The following is a 22748-nucleotide window of genomic DNA, read 5'->3' as shown; positions in this document are numbered from 1 at the left end:
TTTTTTTTTTTTTGGCCGCACCGAAGGGCATGCAGGATCTTAGTTCCCCAACCAGGGATCGAACCTGTGCCCCCTGCAGTGGAAGTGTGGAGTCCCAACCACTGGACTGCCAAGGAATTCCCCTAATCATGTTTTATTTATCTTTTTACTGCAAGCACATTACACATAGCAGGCACAGTGTAAATGTTGCATTCTCACTGAAAACATTCCATAGTTCTAAATCAAACTGAGAAAAATATTATCAAAATTAATTTTTGAAAGCCTCTCACATTGCTTCACTTATATTTTTACCTTCTATTTTTTAAGTAGTCTGCATTGAAAACACCCTATTTTTATAATCAGAAATTATTAAAAAATGTTTGCCATAGAATCTTTTTCTTTTTTTCTACCTATAAATCATAATGCGATTTACTCATGCTATTATTTTTTATAAATTTATTTATTTTATTTATTTATTTTGGGCTGTGTTGGGTCTTCATTGGTGCACGCGGGCTTTCTCTATCTCTCATGCGGGCGAGTGGGGGCTACTCTTCGTTGCGGTGTGCGAGCTTCTCATTGCAGTGGCTTCTCCAGTTGCGGAGCATGGGCTCTAGGCGCGCAAGCTTCAGTAGTTGCAGCAGGCAGGCTCAGTAGTTGTGGCTTGTGTGCTTCAGTAGTTGTGGCATGCAGGCTCAGTAGTTGTGGCTCATGGGCTCTAGAGTACAGGCTCAACGGTTGTGGTGCACGGGCTTAGTTGCTCCACAGCACGTGGGATCTTCTTGGACCAGGGCTCGAACCCATGTCCCCTGCATTGGCAGGAGAATTCTTAACCACTGCACCACCAGGGAAGCCATACTCATGCTATTTTAATTGTATTCATGTGGTTCCCATTTATATAACTGAAAGAGAAACAAGAACTTAACACAAAATAACAATGACTCACCAACAATACTGGGTGTACAGTTCGTAATCGAAGCCACTTGAAAAGTGTCATCCAAAGTTCAGGAGAACATACACCAAATGCTGCTAACATGCACACATAAGGAGTCCAGAGGTATTTCACGCTGGAAAAGACAGAGTCATACATGAGCTATCCTATAAACATAATTATTATGTGATTTCTCTTTTCTGAGTTCTTTCCTAATACTCATGAAAATACCACAATGTTGAAGGACAATGAAAAAGCTTAGCCTCTAATTTTCAGCAACATATTGTTACTCACTGCTTAAATAATCAAGAGACATGTGGGTTACTAAAATGAGGATGAAATAAGACATTAATATAGATGAGGTATAGTAAAATTGTACTCTTGGAGAGAACATAAACTGTTATACTTTTTCAGAAGGCAATTTGGCAGAACCTATAAAAATTCTAAATACAAGACAATCCCATTTCTAGTAAACTAGCCTACAGATATATTAGCATAAATGTATAAAGATATACATGTGGGGTTTTAACTGCAGTATGTTGTTTTAATTGCAAAAAAGAAACCTAACTATCCTTCAACAGGTACTGATTAAATAATAAATCCTTATGAAAAACAAAAAAGCAAACTGCAAAATTTTATGTATACTGTTACCCTAGTTTTTTGGTGATTTTTTTTCTAATGTACATATATGCAGTATAGCCAAAAAAAGAACATCTGAAAAGATATTGCTGACAGTTGTGACCTCTGAGGACTGGGACGGAAGGATTTTCATTTTTTACTTCATACATATCTATATTATTTGGGTTTGTTAAACAATCTGCATTATTACTTTTGAGATTAATTTTTTAAAAACAGGATTGAAAAATTAGGGCCCTTAACTTAAAAAGATTAAAAATCCAGGTGTACAGAAAAATGAACTTGTGCAAATAAAAGGCAGTACCTTACTTTAAGTTGTAACTTGTACAGGAAACAAAAGAAACCCATCACCCTAGGTGATGGTAAAAGCTGAAGACAGAAGAGGAAGAGTTTAGAAAACTTTGTGGATGTCATTGCTTCACACAGATTATCAAGGAAAAATAACATCTCAGAAGATAACTTTTGTAGTTAAGACTAAGGAAACAATAAGATCCTTCTAAGATATATTCTTTGATGACAAACTCAAAAGAGACTAGAAGAATATGAGGCCAGAGTACAAATGTGAACTATTGTGGTTTTATAAAACAGCAAAGCTATGAAATGGGGAAAACAAAGTAACATTCATCTAATAAAAATTTATTGATCATACACTTCAGGGTGACCAAAGTACTAGAGAGAAAAAAAGAAAAACAAGACATGGCTACAGCCCTCAAGGAGGGCTTTATTAAGATGGAATAAAACTGAACACATGGGAAACAATTAGAAAATAAGTATAAAAAATTTATATAAGGTCTAGGGTGATATGAAAGCAAAAGGACCAATTTGAGAATGTACTTAAGGTTTAAAACAATGAATACTGAATCAGGCTTTGAGAGAAGTAGCTGGATGTATATAGAATACATGTTGCTAAGACAGAGGAATTGCATTCGTTTCCTCTGGTTAACCAGTAACTCCTAAAACCAATAACTTCCCCATTTCAGAAAATACCAAACCTATTTTTCCAGTCAGCCAGAATCAATACTACAGTCTGGTTTATAACTCCAGGAGAGACTACTCACATTGAATTACATGTACATGACATTCCTTGGAACACAAACTCTCTGCTCTAGACATTGGACCATTGTGCCAATCCACTGATTTCTTCGTATACAACCTCTCCTTACCATTTTACGTCAATAGCCAGCTAATTAACATCTCAACTTTTAAATTCTCTTCCAATTCAACCAAATGCCAGATGAATCCTTTTCAAACATAACTATGAGAAGACATGTTCTGTTCAAAAATCTTTAGTTTCCCAATACCTACAGAAATAAATGAAAACTCACTCAAATGGTTTTCAGGGCCCTCTAAAATATGGTCCCGACATACCTTTTCAGTTTTTTCTACTACTTCCCTAAATGATTAGAGTTCCAGCCAGAGTTTGCAGAACAATCTCAGTGTTTCCATCCCATAATGCACACAAGTTTCTCCCTCCTGGTAAAACTGCACCCCTCTCTAGTTGCTGCCTTAGCCTCTGATTCCCTTTATAGCCAGACTTCTTGAAGTCTACACTCATCTCTCTTTCCTCAGCTTCTTTTCTCTCTGATCATATCCTTTAAAAACTCTTCCTTTGGCTTCTGAATTGCAACTCTTCCTAGGATCCCTCCACCACAGTCCCTGCAACACCTTATTTAGTTTCCAATTCCCAAATATCTTAGTTTTGGCCCCTTTACTCCATCTCCATCGCTACTCACTTCTAGATTCTACTATGATACCTTCTTAACTGGTTTATCTTCCTCTAATCTTGTTTTCCTCAAATCTTTCTCAATCATTGCTGCCCGAGAGATTTTCCATAAAAGAGTAAAGTTGATCATATCAAACTTCTGCTTAAAACATTTGATCTGTTCCCTGCTTATTTTTCCGGACATATCTCGCTATTTCCCTCACATTCGTCCCATAGTATTGGTTCCCAAAGAATACTTCTTTTTCCCAGATTATTATACACACGCGCGCACGCGCGCGCACACACACACACACACACACACACACACACACGAGAAAACTGAGAGCCTGGCCAATCTCTATCTCTCAAGACTGTGGCCCTGTTTAGAAAATCTCCCTTAAGCTGATTTCCCCTACCTACCTTCCACAAGTGAGTTAGTACCTCTCCTCTGGATGACCAGAGCACCCTCTGTATACCTTTCTCATAGTATTTTACTTTGTTCTAGCTCTTGGTTGACGTATCTAGAATAGGAACTCTGAAAAGATTCAAAAAGACTAGATTTCATCTCTCTCTAATCCCTACTGCCTACCTGGTAGAGTGCCTGGCACCTCCTAGGGGACCATGCAAATTATCTGCATGAATAGATGATCATGTCTTAGAGGTCTAGTGAGTAAATTAGAGAATCAAGGACCAATGATAGAATAATGCAGATTACATGTTCAAAAAAGGGATCTTGAACTTAAAATGACGGATCCAACAATGAAGAATGGTGGGAATAACAAAAAGTTCTTTTTCAGAGAGAAATAAAACTGAGGAAGGAGGGGAAGGAGGGGAAAAAGGTAAACCATGCTCCAAATTCTAGTACTACTAGGCAACAAGATGAGAATCAAACCCTGAATCACTTAAAATATTCATGGATTAATACACTTCTTCATCCTGTTTAGGTACTATGGATTGCTAACTATTAGAGTGAACCTTATTCTCACTTCAAGTTTCCATAGAGATACCCCCTTGTCATGGGTTTGGCAGTCTGATAAAGTCTGTGGACCCCTTATAAGAAAACATTTCTAAATGCACAAAATACATAGGCTTACAAAGGAAACCAATTATACTGAAATACTGATATTAAATAATAAAATTTGTATTTGTAATACAGCAATATTTGTACTTGTTTATTAATACATTAAATGCAGGTCTAATAATCACTATAATTTTGAAGTAGTGATGTATATAAACAATATTCAAGATACCTGTAAAAAACCAGTACAATGAGAAAATAACTATGCTTTCTGTTGGTGAAAGCACCACGGGTACTGCTAAAATGACTGTGATTCTGTATCTGTATTCATAATTAAAGGAAACTTAAACCTTATACTGTATCAATATTCTTCACCTCTCCCTGCTTTTATTCCCCTCCCTATACTTCGGAACCCTAACTGCTCCTCCTTGTGGCAGCAATTTATCTGATTTGTGAGTGTGAGGTGACAATACTCAACACACACTTATAGGCTTTTACATTTTGGATCTTCCTTTTGCAGCATGGGTGTATATAGGTGCAGCAGGCTTACCAAGGCTCTGGCCATTCAAGAGGGAAGGCCTGCAATTTAAGGACTAAACTCAGTTTGGGGTGGAAGATATTCAAAGGTCTTTTGGTCACACATGAAAAAGAGTTCTCCAGTGCAACTTTTATCAGAATCAGAATCATTCAGATGACCAAAATATATTCCTCATATATATTTGGTTTTTGACCACGGGTTTCTGGCTCACAACTCCCCAAACCCTTGGAATTTCCTAAGCGCTGAGAGCTTAAATGTATCTTTTATTATGTTAATGAGGCGACTTTTGGAAAGCAGCTAAGGATGGGGACTGGTTGCCAGTGGAGCCAACCAGGTGATGAGAGGGTTGGAAGTTTCAGTCCTACCCCCAGACCTCTGGGGAGGGGAGAGGCTGGAGGCTGAGTTCAATCACCAATGGCCACTGATTTAATCAATCGTGCCTGTGTAATAAAGCCGCCATAAAAACCCAAAAGTACAGGGTTCAGGAGCTTCCCAGTTGGTGAACATGTAGGGATTTCTCTCTACTGGAGAGAGCATGGGAGCTCCAGCCCTTTCCCCATACCTTGCCCTATGAACCTCTTCCATGTGGCTATTCCTGATTTATATCCTTTGATAATAAACCAGTAAGTAAAATGTTTCTTTGAGTTCTGTGAGCTGCTCTACCAAATTAATCAAACCTGAGGAGGGGGTCTTGGGAACCTCTGATCTATAGCCAGTTCACCAGAAACACAGGTGACAACCTGGACTTGTAACTGGTGTCTGAAGAGGTAGCAGGGGAGTCTTGTTGGACTGAACCCAAGCCTGTAGATTCTGATGGTACTTCTGGCAGACAGTCAAAATTGAGTTGAATTGTAGGATACCCAGCTGGTGGCCAGAGAATTGTTTGTTGGTATGAAGAAACCTCCTCCCCACTTTGAAATTGGGTGCTCAGAACCATTTCATATTCCTATGTCTTATTTCTCATCTGAGTCAAACTTCAAAGAAAAGGGTATATTGAACCCTCACCCTCACCCTCATAACACCATTTACCTCTCCTTCGCTTATCAAAGTTATAATTTTATTTTTGTGTGGTTAGCATCTGTCACCTTCAATAGACCATGAGTCACATAAGGTTAGAGAATCTTGTCCACCGCTGTACCCCCAGCACCTAGCACAATGCCTGGCCCTTGGAAAACATTCAATAGTTTTTGAACAAATAAATTACTAAGTAAATATCGGTTCACTGTACTATAAACACCTCTCTAAACTCCAGTTAGATTAAGGTTTTTTTGAGTTTTTATAGTGTTTTTATAAATGTGTTCTTGAAAGTATCCATTAACTACCATTAGAAAGGACAATTCTTTGTAAAAACAAATGGCTCAAATATACACTTACCCTTCTATAATCATTGCAAGAGAGCCCAATAAAATAGTGTGAATCACGTGATAAATTATTTCTGGCCTTTCTCCAATTTGTCCATCTTCAAGCGTAATAGTTTCTTTCAGGGACTTACCACTACTGAAAGAAATGTGTTTTTTTACTACTTTGAAAATATTTATTTGAAAAATCAAAGATCTTTAATATCTTCATTAAAAATATATAGGTAGTTCTTAAAATTTGAAAGTATATTCTGCTGGTCAAATACCTAACTTAGGTATCTCCAAGTCTTTGAAAATGGCTATTGAAGCTTGAAGACAACTGCCTCAATAAAGACTAAACATGAAAGTTCAGGAAATATAATAAAAAAGATACATAGGTTCCTTTTCCAAGATGAATTATCACTAAACTAGTGATTGTTAAATCAATATAGTTAAATAATAATTTGAATTACTAAGTTCTCAAAATTAAGTTACTACACACAGCCTCCTTTCAAGTTTGATAAAAATATTTTTAAATAGTCAAACTTTATAATTTAAAATCACTTATACTACTAGTTTCAAGTAATTAGAAAAAATTATGCTTACAGTAAATAAAAAATCTGAGTAAATTAGTCTGTAAAAGTTTAACTGATTATTTAAATATTATTCCTGCATTAAAAATGGACATTACAGGGACTTCCCTGGTGGTCCAGTGGGTAAGACTCCACACTCCCAATGCTGGAGGGCTGGGTTCGATCCCTGCTCGGGGAACTAGATCCCGCATGCATGCCGCAACTAAATATTCCATGTGCCGCAACTAAAACCCGGCACTGCCTAAATAAATAAATATGAATATTACATATTTAGATGTATAAGCTTAAATTTGAATTTCATCTACTTAACTTATAATGATATTTTATACACTGATAAAGAGAGAATTCAAGTAGAAACTCTAAAACACACAAATATTGGAAGGATATTAAAAATAAGTTTTATATATTTCCACAATTTATTAGTTAGTAATATGATTGGTTCTCCTAGGTACTTACTTAATTCTCCTAAAAATAACTTGACTCATAGAAAGAAAACAAGTAATTAACACTAAAATATAGAAAGGTAATAAAGAAGACTGTGTCAATCGCAAAAAAAATTCTTGAGATGGTGCCTGAAGGGATTCTTGACATAGGAGCCAATTCATTGTAAAATTCCTACAGAAAACAAAAGCATGATATTAAAATCACAGATGTTTTAAAGTACTGAACTTAAAATTATTTTTTCCATCTCAGTAAAAACTAAGACAAAACTAAACGCACTTCCTAAATCCGTTAACTTACAACAGAAAGGTCATAACCTTTATAAATGAAAATAATAGCATTAGTAACCCTCCTCAACAAACTGCCCTAATAAATTTAAAACTACTACATTTTTATGATCCAGCAATGTGACCATCTCTAGAACCCAATACAGTTTTAGGGGAGTTTTACTTTCTATTTTTACCTGGAAGATAACAAAAAAATTCAACTGTCTAACCTCTAACAGCACTGTCCAGTAGGATAGCCACTAGCTACACGTAGCTAATAGCACATGAAATGTGGCCAGTGCAAATGGAGATAGTCTTTAAGCACAAAATATACCCTGGACTTCAAAAGATAAAAAAATCAAGAAAAAAGGAATTTAAAAAATACAAAATATATCTCAATAATTTTATATTGTTTACCCATTAAAATAACATTTTTAATATATTGGATTAAATAAAGTACATTATTGAAATTAAATTCACTTGTTTCTTTTTACTTTTTTTTAATGCAACTACTAGAAAATTATGTATGCAACTAATGTCATATTGTTATTGGACAGCCCTGTTTTATATTGATAAATGTAACTTGACTAGGACCCATTTTAAAAAGAGGTATCTAATTATTAAGACAGAAATCATAAAATTTGAAATGTAAGTTTTTTGAGCTATAACAGTCAGGATAAACTTTTTTTTTTTAACCCACACTAAATATAATCAACAAGCCTCCTAGTTATACGTAGATTTATCTGCATTCTCACTCCCCATCCATCTTCAACCTCCATTTAATCCTCAAATTCCTAGCCCTGGGGGAGGAGGTAAGCGATGGAATGATGTTCAGGAGTGCTCACGGATGGATTGAGAATGCTTCACAAATCACTGGGTTTAAACTAAAAGGTTAAAGTTTCACAATGTGCCAAACAGCTATACAACTGTATCAAAGAGGCTGCCATCAAAATATTTTGTACCTAGGACGAAAGCACGTTTTAAAAATCTGCCTACTAAAGTAACTAATTCTATAAGGTCTAATTCAAATTCCAATTTAATGATATTCTTTCCATAACCCCAGTCTCAATCCTTCCTTCCCCATATTCCCATGGCACTTTAATTATCCCTTTATTATAGTGCTTAATGCAATCTGCTATGCGTTAGATTGTAGTCATTTTTGTATCCCCCAGAGTATCTTGCACATTAAATAAATATTTATTAACACTTCTTTACTGATTCTTTTCTTTTCTTTATTTATTTATGGCTGCGTTGGGTCTTCGTTGCTGTGCGCGGGTTCTCATTGCGGTGGCTTCTGTTGTTGCGGAGCACGGGCTCTAGGCGCGCGGGCTTCAGTAGCTGCGGCTCGCAGGCTCTAGGGCACAGGCTCAGTAGTTGTGGCGCACGGGCTTAGTTGCTCTGCGGCATGTGGGGTCTTCCCGGGCCAGGGCTCGAACCAGTGTCTCCTGCATTGGCAGGCGGATTCTTAACCACTGCGCCACCAGGGAAGCCCCTTTTTTAACATCTTTTTATTTTATTTATTTTTTGTGTGTGTGTGGTACGCGGGCCTCTCACCATTGTGGGCTCTCCCGTTGCGGAGCACAGGCTCCAGACGCGCAGGCCCAGCGGCCATGGCTCACGGGCCCAGCCGCTCCGCGGCATGTGGGATCTTCCCGGACTGGGGCACGAACCCGTGTCCCCTGCATCAGGAGGCGGACTCTCAACCACTGCGCCACCAGGGAAGCCCTCTTTACTGATTCTTAAAATTCCGTCTCAACAGAAATGTCTCCTGAAATTCTGGTGAATTACAAATCCTGATATCCAATTGGCACATTTGCACACAAGGCACTTATTATTTACACCACCCATGCCATTAATTGTATAAAAACTATCTAATGAGCCAGCAATATTCTTAAGGACAAGATTAATAAGTCTTAATCTTAAAATACCCAGTATATTACCTTGTGAAGCCTAGTACCTGACATGAGGAACAAAGGCGCACTATAGAACATCAACTAAGAAACACTGGACAAAAGCAGAGCTTAATGCTAGGCTCATTCTAGAGTCTTCCAAGGTTAAAGAGAAAATCAGTGAAAAGGCCAGTCAATTATGGAGGTCTGCAACCAACTTTTACTAGTTGCCTGCTGAGTGTCAGGCCTACAAATACACCTGAAAAAGACATGGTCCCTACCTTTATGAAGCACATGGCCTCTTAAAGGATCCTTTTATCTTACTAGATAGCCATATACGATTTACACTTCAGAAGGCTTCTCCAGTGTTTAAGCAATGTCAAACACTTGGTTAACTGATATATCACAACATAAAATTTCATTCACAGTATCTAAAATCCCATGTAATCCCAGCAAACGATTATAAGATTCTACGGTCTACTATATGAACTTGAGATATGTATAGGTAAATATATATTTTCTGTTATGCAAATGGACTCTATCAGTACATAAAATCATTTATTTCATTTTAGATTTAAAAAATGCATTTAAACAACAAAAGGTACAACACTATTTTTGAATTTAAAAAGTCAGCTTCTGGTCCAATCCACTATTATGACCAAAGATAAGATGCTTTGCTATGAAATAAATATCTTACTGACCACCCCATTTTTAATGCCTATGCCCTTTTTTTTTTTAAAGTATAGAGTTGGAGTATATCATGAACTTTTTTTTTTTTAATTGAACTATAGTTGATTTACACCCATACTCTTTGTAATATAACATTTTGCAGTTAGTGGTTAAAATTTCCTTGGTTCTTTATTCATTTTAAATCTTTAATTTATTCTGACCTTAGATTGTATCATCACTCCTCATCAAGGAAAGTAGCCTCAACATACTGTGATGCTATTGAGGTTTAAGTATATCTAATTTTAAAAGACCTAAATGAGATTTTTTTTTAAATGAGAAAAGTATTAATGTCTTATTTCTTCTAGATATTGTAATATCCCAAATTATTTTCTAAGTGGTATGTAATTAGGTGTGTACTCCCTCCTTTGATTATTTTTGCTCTTTATCTTCTAAGTGGTATAGAGTTAGGTAAACTTACATAATCTAAAACTTACTTAGTCATATTTAGTCCAAATTTTACTTCAAGGAATTTCAGCATATGTCCATTTTCTTTGTGTGGGACAAACATCTGAAGGAGAAAAACACTAGTTACAACAAAGAACTATTAGCTAAGTTTATAGCAATATGCTTTAGTCCAATACTAGAACTAGAAAATACAGCAAGACCACAAAACAAAAAATATGAATTAAAAATACATGATGTAACTATGAAGCAAGGAGATTTATTGGCATAGTCAATCACATTACCTTATAGTTAAGCATAAAACTATAATGGGGTAGTAAGAAGATTTTAACCTTATCCCACCTGGCTTAAATAACTTACCCACTCTTTTGAATGTCTTTGACTCATCTGAATTTATTCCATATATTACTTAGTGTTAACTGGGTAATGATGACATTTTAAATTAAATGAAAAATAAAGTGTAATTGTTAAAAAGTATTCCTATAGGAAAGACTCAGAATCCTATTTTCTCACCTAATATACTAGGTATGATTATTGTTCAACTAAACATGTTACTGTACAAACTCTTACTTTGCTATCCCATTATTCTCGTTAAAATTTAGCCCAGTATATTTGATTATTCAATTTGCTCTACCACATGAATCTCAAACACAGAGTTACTTACTTTCATTATAATATTCAATGTCACTGTCAGAGTACACACCAAGTAAAAATTAATCACTTTCATTATTTTAGCCACGAAAGTTCCTTTCTTCACATTCAGCTATGCAGGGAGGAAAATTATATGAACAAAGAAGTGAGGTTTAAAAAAATTAACAATTTAAAAATTCCCCCCAAGAATGATAAAAAGGCAATTCTAATTACCTGGATGCACTTAGCAAGCATTAAGGCTATTACGAAACTTAATAAAGGAGATACCAATAAAGCCGAATTCTCAAACTGCAGTAAATATCCCAGAAAGAGAGAAAATATATAGATTTTATAAACTTCATGAACCTGTTGGGACAAAAATAAAATGAATGAGAATTAAATGAATTTTATTGTACATCTTTTCATTACGTAAGATTTGACTATAATTATAAAGTAAATGCTCTACTATAATTTTGGACAGTATTATATTTACAACAATTCAATTCGTAGTTTTAATGCCATGGGATGTAACTGATTTATCACTTCCTTTTTAGAAAGAACTCTCCGCAAAGTAAAAAGCTTTGAAACCACGGATGTCTAAATCAGACTGGAAGAATCTTCTTTAATCCCAGGCTCTGACTTAATTTCACTTGGTTTGTCTTGTCCATCTATGCAACATCAAGCTGCATAAATCAAAAATCATAACCATTAGCAGCAGTTCCCAAAACCTATCCGGTGAAAATATACTCCCATGAAATGTAGCACCAGAGAAAAGTATTTCACACTTGGTCCATTTAACAGTGACAATAAGAAAGTTAAATTCAATTTCCTAATAGAAGATCTCCCAGGAAAGTTATGTCTTACTATATTTCTTTTCTAAAATTCAATAGTATAATAATTTAATCTACCATAAAATAAATTCCTTTTAGAAAGGGGAGAACTAAGACAAAATGTAGACACTAGTTGCGGGGAGGGGGAGGAATCAAAAGGCAGAGTGTTAAAAGTTAAAAAAAAAAAAAACAACCAAAAGAAAAAAAATCCCGAAAAGGCCAGAGCCATTTTTTCAAAAGATACCTCACTGTCGGGAGGCTGAAGCAATGACAAGAGAGGGCATTATGGGATCTTCTGGGTGCTGGTCATGTTCTATTTTTTCATTTTGGCTGCTGGTTCTCTTAGCTCCAAACCTATCCCTCTATCCCGGCCTCGTAATGCTGGGGCCGGCTTCTTCAGTCTACATTTCTGCTTTTTCATTTGGCTCCCTATTAATCTCTGCCAATCCATGCTAGCGAGAGATAATAAGAGTTGGAGGAGAGAGCAGGGGCGTGTTCCTTTCTGCAGCCTGCAGCTCCTGGGAGGATCACCTCAGCAATGCTTCTTCACTCCAACAGAGTTAATTCCTTCCTGTTAAGGCAGCTGGATGCAGCTGCAGTTTCCCTAACACTTGAAGAACGAGCTGTATCACATCTTCTTACCCCAGAGATGGCAGAATCAGCTGGCCAGAGTACCATTCTCAGAAGTCTGGGTCCCATTTCCACAGAGCCCTTCTCTCCAGTTCAGAGATACCAGCAAAGCTGAGCAGTGGCCCTTCCTCAGAAGTCTGTTTCAGCTCCACGGGGTTCCCTCCTCTAAGCTTCTACGTTTTAATAATTCCAAATTCTTCCTTTCAGCCCTCAGCTCTAGGGGTGGTAGCTGCTTCCTGAAGTTGCTACCTCTATAATACTTTCAGGTACTTATTACCTTTTCATTTAACAAGTTAACAACTTTATACTTGGTTAATGATTGTTTATATTAAATTCTCTCTATTGAAATAACCTAAATGTTGGTACTCATCAGAATTCTGGACCATCTGAAGAAAAGGAAGAGAAGAGCGAGAAGATTCCCAAATTTCTGGCTTAGACAACATATTAAATACTTAATACATGTTTATAAATAAAGAAAAAAAGATGAGAGGGCAAAAGAGAAAAAGATAAAGAAACAAAGGAACAAAATGTTTATGGGAACCTTTACTGCTGACAAGTATAAATTGATATAACCATTCTGGGGAAAGGCTTGGTATCTTTAGTTAGATTGAATATGTACACATCCTTTGAGTTGTAATTCCACTATGAATTTGACTTGTAATTCCACTATATATTCTAGAAAAATCTTGCACTTCTGTGCCAGGTGACATGTATAAAAATGTTATAGCAGCATTGGTCATATGAACAATAAACTGGAAAAAACCTGAAATGTTCATCAGCAATAGAATACATCAGTAAATAAAAATGAATGAAATATAGCTCTGTACATCACCAGGGATGAATCTCAGAAGCAAATCAGGCAACAGTAAACAATACATTATTTGACAACATAGTTTTAGGAATACACAGAGAGGTGGTAAAAAAACAAAGAAAAAGAAGGAAAGGATTAACAAAATTCAGGACAGTTAGCCTCTGATGGGGAGGGAGCAGGATGTGACTGAGAAAAAGGGGCTTCTAGTGTTCATATGCTCCATATCTTGGCCTGGGTGTTCAAATACTCATATTTTTTCTATACATTGTATATACAGCATGCATATACTCTTTTGTACATTCCTATATTTCACCTTTTTCTTTTTTTAAAGAAACAGAAAGGGAAGATGGAGAAGTAGCTAGAAATAGAGAGGAAGCACAGGGGTGACTCTGGTTAAGCAGACCATGTTTAAGGGAATTTCAAAGTGCTTCTAAAAGGACTAGGGGAGAATAAGTTTAGCAACCTTTTGAGTAGAAGTATAAATCAGAGCCTATTAAAACATTTCAAATTAAGCTTAAAAGCTAAGTGGTTTTATACAACCCTATAAAGACATTTATTCTCTAGATTTAAAATAATAATTTTGAAATGCCATAATACCTTTTCACTTTGCTCCAGTGAAAAACTATCTAGCAAGAAGAGAGATATTGCTTGAAGAAACAAGAGGTAGTGGCTGTACTCCCACATCATCATAAATGTGTAAGTTGAAGCACTCATCAACAAGTAGCAAAACCTCTAGGGAAAACAAAGAAAGAAACTAAATATCAACAGCTTCATTACTATAAAAATCTGTGAGGTTGTTACCTCAAATATTGCAGCTCTGTTACTGCTTCCACTTTAAGGCTATACAATTTTTGAAACTTTGTTTTTAAATCACATAATTATTAAATCCTTACATAAACAATAAGATCTTAAATCAAGCACTCTAAAGAGAAATCAACCACTTGCCCTTCAATGTTCAACATTATACTGAGAACTTCAGGAAGACAAAGAAAAAAAGAAAATTCAGTACAATTTTCTTTCACCCCAAAAGAGATAAAGGAATAAATATTTTTAAATGGTGGCTTTTACTAGACTTGACTGCTCGGCTTTAGTTACAGTGGAAGTAACTCCTTTCACTCTATAACATTTTCACTTCCCTGGTGCTTCATATTTTCCTAAGAGCTTCCATGTGACTAGTCTATTTATGTCTCAGCCCATTCCACACCCCATGGAAAAAAGTCCATTTCTTTTTTCATTTCCTTTCAGCACAGTGTGGCCTTACCTTTTCCCAAAGTTTATACTGTCAACCATATAAAACTCTCAGCTGTTTTCATCTGCTAAAGTACTAAACACAAGGATTTCACTGCCCTTGCCTGAAATATGCCTGGCTAAAGTCTATTCTGTCCCTCCAAATGTCATCTCCCAAGTGATCCCTTAGTGAGAAACCAAGTCTTAGCATATTTCTAGCAACAGTCTCAACTTCTTCTAGGGACCTACCTTTTTATTCCTAATTCCTCCATCAGCCATAGTGTCAAAACAATTGGTTCTGATAAGAACAATGAAAGGACAATAAGAGTCAAGTCAAGAAACCTAAGATAAGAACTGTGTTCTCCAAAACTAAATCTTTCAGACTCAGACTATACTCAATGATAAATTCCAGAGTCAGAGATACCTCAGACCATCAGCAGATGTAAGAATTTTTCAGCATCCTGAATAAGATTAAGACCAGATAACAAAATGAAAGAGATGGAAAAATTCCACCAGTTGATCACATATCAAGGGCAAGGCCCAGAAGGGCTCAGCACTAATAGAATAACATAAGCTTCTGCTCTATCACCATAGCTGTAAGAGAAAGTGTTCTGGAAATCTTCTCATGTGGAACAACAGAACTGTAATAACCAGGCCTAAAACCATTATCCTCAGAAAAACCAGCTCCAGAAATCAATGAAGGGTCAGATCTAGATTCAGCTTAAGTAACCTACTGGCCACTTAGAGATTACTTTGGGGATGCTAGCGAAAAGCTACAGTATAATGAAACAAATTGCCAATTCCAAAGGTTTATTCTCAAACTACTCTAAGAACATGCGGTGAAAATATGATAGAGGGAATTCCCTGGCGGTCCAGTGGTTAGGACTCGGCGCTTTCACTGGCAGGGCCCAGGCTGGACCCCTGGTCAGGGAACTAAGATCCCGCATGCCGTACGGTGCCGCCAAATTAAAAATAATAATAGTAATAGGAACACATGTCAAACACAATCTGGAGAATGACCTAAGTTTCTCCTTTCTCTGGACATTTTCAAAATTCTATGCACTCTTGTCTACCCCTTACCTTTCTCACTTCATTTTCAACTATGCCTTTATTGTCAGCTTTTTTATATATATTACTTAAGTAACATTAAATGGGTTTCGGTAATCAACCACAGATATCTCTGGATGGCTCCAGGTAACTGCACAAAAGATCTGAGCTTGGATATCCTGATGCAACTGGGACCATGAGATCTAGTCTCAAGAGTGGAAAGCAAAGTACAAAATATATGATTAAAATATCCATGTTCCTATACTACTACTCAGTAACAAAAAGGAGCAAATTACTGGTACATGCAACATCACTTGGATAGGTGTCTATGGCATTAGGCTTTATGAAAAAAGTCAATCTTGAAGGATAACATACTACAGAATTCCATTTACATAACCCTTCAAAGTGACAAAATTACAGTGACAGAGAACAAATCTATGGTTGCCAGAGGTTAGGGCTGAGGGAAAGATATGACTATTAAGGGGTAACATAAGTGACGTATAGTGTGTGTGTATATATACATACACATCTTGATTATGGTAATGGTTACTTGAAACTACACATGATAAAAATTCATACAATTATACACCCTTCCCCCCAGAAAAGGAATGCATGTAAAAAAGTTATAATAAAAAATACATATATATATTTAGTTTTAATTAGTTCACATGAAGTTACAAAAACAGTACAAAGAATTCCCATGGGACTTCCCTGGTGGTGTGGTAGTTAAGAATCCACCTGCCAATGCAGGAGACACAAGTTCAATCCCTGGTCTGGGAAGATCCCACATGCCACGGAGCAACTAAGCCCATGTGCCATAACTACTGAGCCTGCGCTCTAGAGCCTGCGAGCCACAACTACTGAGCCAGCGTGCCACAATTACTGAAGCCCGCACGCCTTGAGCCCATGCTCCATAACAAGAGAAGCCACCGCAATGAGAATCCGGCACACCACAATCAAGAGTAGCCCCCTCTCGCCTCAACTAGAGAAAGCCTGTGCACAGCAACAAAGACCCAACACAGCCAAAAAAGAAGAAGAATTCCCATGGACTGCCTCACCCAGCTTCCCTCAATGACAATATCTTACACGACCATTATACACTGTCAAAACCAGGAAATTGGGCTTCCCTGGTGGCGCAGTGGTTGCGAGTCCGCCTGCCGATGCAGGGGACACAGGTTCGTGCCCCGGTCTGGGAAGATCCCATATGCCGCGGAGCGGCTGGGCCCGTGAGCCATGGCCGCTAAGCCTGCGTGTCCGGAGCCTGTGCTCCGCAACAGGAGAGGTCACAACAGTGAGAGGCCCGCATACCGCAAAAAAAACCCCAAAAAAACCCAGTAAATTGTCACTGATACAATACTATTAATTCAGGTACAAACCTTCTTTAGATTTTCAACACACACACACACAAAGGCATGTGTGTACAGGGTAAGTTCAAGGGGAAGCAAACATAACTGAAGGATTGGACAGTTTTGCTTTTTATATAGATATATTTTTTGGTTCCTAAGTTTTATTCAAGAACTCATACAAAATATACCAGATAATTTTTATTCCTCATCTTCCTCCTCTTCTTCATCTTGATTAATCTGGAAGTAACGCAATTCATAACTTTCTTTGTTGTTAGCAACTACGCATAACCAATCACAGATTATTCTTCTTCAAATATTTTTTGGTGAGATATTTCAAATACCTTTTGGAAAAAGGCACCTCAGAAGTTACAGTAATCTTGCTTTTGCTTCTTTCAATTGTTACAGCACCTCCACCAAGATTCCTAGCTATTCCATTCACTTTCTCCCCTGAAGAAACTGCTCAAAGTTGGCAGCATCCATGACTTCATCTTCTACAGAATGGGTATAGTCAAGAGTAAACTTTAGGACCTACTTCTTTTCTTTGCCCACCCTGTGCCATGAGATTTTTAACGGGCAGCATGGCAGCAGCATAGGCAGAAAGAGCAGTTTTGCTTTTTAAAAAATTGAGTTTTAAGCTGAAGGGTTAAGAATACAGTAAACTTGCTTTTTTTTACTACCATGTTTTTATAGAATCCTTAATATTGTTACCCCTTTAATATTTTCATAGATATTTTGCTCTTGCTGTGTACTCTTGAATACCAGATGAGTGGTTAGTTACAAATAATCAAATAACTGATAAGGACAATTTTCCTCCTTTACCTTAATATGAAGAGAGGAAAAAAGAGAGAGAGGAAGGGAGGGAAGAAGGGAGAATATTATGGAATACTTTCAAAACAGAGAAAAATAATTGTGGTTAAATAAAAAAGGAGAAACAAAATGTAAACTAAAATAGGAGTATAAGCTATTTTTGGATCCCTTCAAAAAGCACCAGGTCCTTGGTAAACAACAGTAAACTGAATGGAAATATACTTTTCACTGTATATCTATCCATTTGCAATGACTGAATTTTTTTTTTACCATCTGTACAATGTAGATGTATTACTTTAAAAAAAATTTATTTATTTATATATATATATTTTGGCTACGTTGGGTCTTCGTTGTTGCACACAGGCTTTTTCACTAGTTGCAGCGAGTGGGGGCTACTCTTTGTTGTGTTGCACAGGCTTCTCATTGTGGATGCTTCTCTTGTTGCGGAGCACGGGCTCTAGGTGTGCAGGCTCCAGTAGTTGCGGTGTGTGGGCTCAGTAGTTGTGGTGCATGGGCTTAGTTGCTCCGCGGCATGTGGGATCTTCCCAGACCAGGGATCAAACCCGTGTCTCCTGCATTGGCAGGCGGATTCTTAACCACTGCACCACCAGGGAATCCCCTGTATTACTTTTTTAATTTAAAAAAGTTAGAATTTAAAAAACTACTAGAAAGAATACATAACATGGCAATAAAAATAAGTTATTCAGAAAAATATAAAATATAGTATAGAAGGGAAAAAATAAGTTTACATTTCATTCTACCTTTTCCAAAACTCCTTCTTTTAAAATAAATAAGAATAATAGTTTTATTAAAAAGATATTTGAAAGGGAATTCCCTGGCGGTCCAGTGGTTAGAACTCCATGCTTCCACTGCAGGGGGCACGGGTTCGATCCCTGGTCGGGGAACTGAGATCCCACGTGCTGGGCGGTATGGCCAAAAGTAAAATAAAATAAAAGAGCCTGTGCTCCGCAACGGGAGAGGCTGCTACGGGAGAGGCCACAACAGTGAGAGGTCCGCGAACCACAAAAAAACAAAACAAAACAAAAAACTGAAGAACTATTCTTTCCTAAGAGACAGCTACACAATCTAACAGGAAAACACGCAAATACTCCCTATTATAGAAAATATTCTTTCTCAGAAAGCTGTTTATACAAAACCAACAAAAGGAAAATTACAAATCTGAAATGTGTTCTTATTATTTTAGATAAGAAAGGAAATACTAGTGTTATAAAAAATGAAATAAAGTTTGCTATGCTCAGGACATCTGACATCACTGAAAGGAGGAAAGAACATTTTTCAGAGATTTCAAAAAGGAACCATAAGTAAATACAATTTCCTGGCCAACCAGGTCCCTACAGTCCCTTTTTCTAGCCAGGAATTCTTAACCTAAGACAGGCAGACAGACTGTCAAAGGATTGCTACATTTAAGTCAATTTCAGTGTAATTGGTTGCCTTTTATAATCACATTTATTTTATTTTATGCATTTAAAATCATTATTCTGATAGAGTCTCTAAGCTTCACTTGACTGCTGAAAGGGCTTATGGCAACAACAACAAGAGCACAACACTAAGAATCTAAACTATCCAGGATAGTCTCCTGAAGCTCACTAGCTTACCTACACCTCAGTCACAGAAAACATACGGGCAAACAAAATATGCAGTGCTACATTGTTGTCCCTTGTAGTCACTCTTTATATCTTCATTAATATTCTTCAACTTGTGATGATTAAACGCCATCAATGTTCCAGAAGTGAGAGAAATGGTAAAATAACGAGACAGATTAATTTTCAAAATAAGATATTCTTCATATATTTGTCAAGTAACTGCACTAAAACAATATAACATCTCCTTTCTCATAAATATAATTTACTGTCAATCAGATTACAGAATAACAGTTATAACAAGACTACCTAACTATATCCTTTACGGTGTAGTTCAGGTTTCACTGAGTATAATTTAACTCTTAATATGAATAGCTTTAAAATAATGTACCACATTTGCAATACATCAGAATTGTGACAAATAAATTTGTATCTTACCTCTCCATAAGAATTTAAGTTGCTTTTTAAATAGCCTGTAAGTGCAGCGACTTGGCATGCAAAATATGGTAGTGCCCAGTTTTCTCTTAAAGGAATGGAGTATTCAATTCTTGTCGTATCTACCCTAAAATAAACCACAGATGAACAGCAAAATAGCAAGACATTATATTTGTGTAACACTATACTTTTCAAGGCACTTTCACACACTGTTGTTCTCCATATCCTGTGAGGTAGGTATGGACAAAGCCACCATTACCTATACAGCATCTTTGAACAAATTAATAGTGTTTCACCCTTACCTTACCTCCCACCCAGGAAGACTTAGTGCTGCTGTGTCTGCTTGATGAATAGATGGGCCTCTGTGAGAAGTTGAAAAAGGCATCCCTGCTCTGGGCAGATACAGCCTCATGCTACAACACACAGCTTGCTGCAGAGTACACTGGAGTTCAGCCCCCCACCCTCCCTTCCCTTAACAAGATGGCTATCCCTCTCTAGAGCACAATGTGCACTACATAACTAGCAGGCCTGGCAGATCCACAGTTCTTACACTAATCCTTATATAAAAGGAATATGAAGTTCAGAGAGGTGATGACTTAATGAAGTCATATAGCTAGTAGGTGACACAACTAGGATTACAATGCATATCTTCTGATATCTAGTTTAATACTTTTTTCAATCAGCAGGTTACCCAGAATTAACATTACAGTAGTCCTTTATGTGACAGATCCAGAGAGCTTTGAAAATCTCCAGAATCAAACACAATGTCTTTGCAGGCTCCTCCTAAGTTTCTCCTCTATCAGTTTTCATTGAGAGCCTGTTGTCTCCCATGCATATCCTCACACCACAATGGACTCCCTTCCCAACAATAATTAAATCTGGATCTCATAAACCCAATGGCTATTTCCCACACAAAAAACAAAGGTGCTATTGCTTAAAAAACTTCATGAAAATTGCTGCATAATTCTCCTAATGGAGACAAAATTCTTGCGTGTAATTTAGTTCAGTCAAATTGTGGTACAGGGAATTCCCTGGTGGTCCCGTGGTTTGGGACTCCATGCTTTCATTGCCGAGGGTGCGGGTTCAATCCCTGGCTGGGGAACTAGAATCCCACAAGCCACGCGGCATGGCCAAAAAAATTAATTAAATAAATTTAAAAAAAATTTTTTAAATGTGGTATAGCCATACAATAGGATACTACTCAGCAATAAAAAGAAATGAACTATTGATACACCCAACATATATGAATCTCAAAATAATTATGCTGAGTGGAGAAAAAAAAAACCGAAAAAGTATATGCTATATGACCCCATTTATATAAAATTCTAGAAAATGAAAACTAATTTATAGTGAAAGAAAGCAGATCACTGGTTTCCTGATCTTTCCTGATTTTCTACAGCAGTAGAGGTGGGGTAAGAAGAGGAAAAAGGGAGAGGTTACCAAGGAGCACAACGAAACTTTTGGGTATGATAATGTGTATTATACTGATTTTGTTGATGGTTTCACAAGTGTGTCTAAAATTATCAACTTCTACATTTTAAATATGTACAAGTTTATTCTATGCCAATTACAACTCAATAAAACTTCTAAAACGTATTAGAAAATAACCTGTGTTCTATGAATGTATATGTAATTGAATATATATACATAAATTAAAAACATGAAGATAAAATGAAATAAAAGCTGGAAAAAACTTAGTACAGTGTCCAGAACCTAGTAAACAGTATTCGATCTTATCTCTTTTGCAACTCTGTAATGAACTAGTTTTACTTAACAATATATTATGAGCATCTTTCCATAGTATATATGTCAATATACTTCAAGAATATTGAATGGTCATGGCACATAACTGTACAGGTTTATCATAATCTAACCAGTTCCTATTGTTATACACTTACATTGTTTCTGGCTTTATCTATTAAAAACGTTTTTTAAAAACAGGAACCAGGGCTTCCCTGGTGGCGCAGTGGTTGAGAGTCCGCCTGCCGATGCAGGGGGACACGGGTTCGTGCCCCGGTCCGGGAAGATCCCACATGCCGCGGAGCGGCTGGGCCTGTGAGCCATGGCCGCTGAGCCTGCGCGTCCGGAGCCTGTGCTCCGGAACGGGAGAGGCCACAACAGTGAGAGGCCCGGGTACCGCAAAAACAACAACAACAACAACAAAAAACCAGGAACCAATGTTTTTGTATAGTGATCATTGGTTTCACTGTTAACTTTTAATTCTTTAATCCAATTGGAATTTATTTTACTATGTGTGCAATAAGTATTTCTTTTCCAGATTTGATTGCTGCAATACCATTTAGTGAACATCATGTATTTTAAAGGCCACCTACTTTCATGCAATATTATTTATTGAAAAATTGTTGTGAAAGTTAGCTTTCTAAAAGACAAAACAAGATAGTCACATGTCATAAGTCAGGAAGTACGAAGGAGAAGATGTCTATTCTCAAGTCAGGACTCTGCCAACCACTCTATCAGCCTAGAATTGGGAAGGTGAACCTGGCAATCCTCATTCCAAAGACTCACTCACTACCCCTACCCAACACACAGCTTAGTGCAGTGAAACCTATAAAACTCTGCACCAGAAGCACTGTCTGGAGAAGGGATGAAGGAAACCTCTAGTCATTGCAGCAAAAACTGAGTAGGGTCTCTGCCAGTTATTCTCTACACGTGAACAAGCATCCTCACGGCCACAGTCCTGAACACTTGTGCTACTCTTGCTCTTCCCCACACCATCCATGCCTGGTGGTAGTGAGAACCAGAAGGCTGCTAGTGGGATGTGACAAAATCCAATGAGACTCACTTTTTCCTCCCCAGCAGCAGAGTCTAGCAGACAGCAGCACAAACCAGCAATTCAAATAACAACTACTTTTACCAATTTCATCTATGGATGCATTCCCAGAGATCAGCTAACTCTGAGTTTTTG

The 22748-nt window shown here is 37.1% G+C and overlaps 1 protein-coding gene and 1 pseudogene across 2 annotated transcripts in view; both read right to left on the bottom strand.

The window, feature by feature from the left end:
• DPY19L4 (dpy-19 like 4) overlaps positions 1-22748 on the bottom strand; it is a 60765-nt gene that overhangs the window by 12791 nt on the left and 25226 nt on the right. The window contains exons 7-14 of one of the 2 annotated variants that reach the window (XM_004275376.3): positions 19826-19949; positions 13957-14091; positions 11323-11454; positions 11123-11221; positions 10491-10564; positions 7188-7346; positions 6176-6295; positions 923-1043 (exon numbers count right to left, since the gene is read on the bottom strand). In XM_004275376.3, the coding sequence (XP_004275424.2) occupies positions 923-1043; positions 6176-6295; positions 7188-7346; positions 10491-10564; positions 11123-11221; positions 11323-11454; positions 13957-14091; positions 19826-19949 (964 nt within the window). Of the gene's footprint in view, positions 1-922; positions 1044-6175; positions 6299-7187; positions 7347-10490; positions 10565-11122; positions 11222-11322; positions 11455-13956; positions 14092-19825; positions 19950-22748 lie in introns of both variants that reach the window. The other variant, XM_033438277.2, reaches the window with a different exon arrangement.
• On the bottom strand, positions 14874-19414 carry LOC125961597 (60S ribosomal protein L22-like; annotated as a pseudogene).

Source organism: Orcinus orca, chromosome 17, assembly GCF_937001465.1.
Source record: "Orcinus orca chromosome 17, mOrcOrc1.1, whole genome shotgun sequence".
Lineage (NCBI taxonomy): Eukaryota > Metazoa > Chordata > Mammalia > Artiodactyla > Delphinidae > Orcinus > Orcinus orca.
This window is presented reverse-complemented; position numbering and strand designations above follow the sequence as displayed.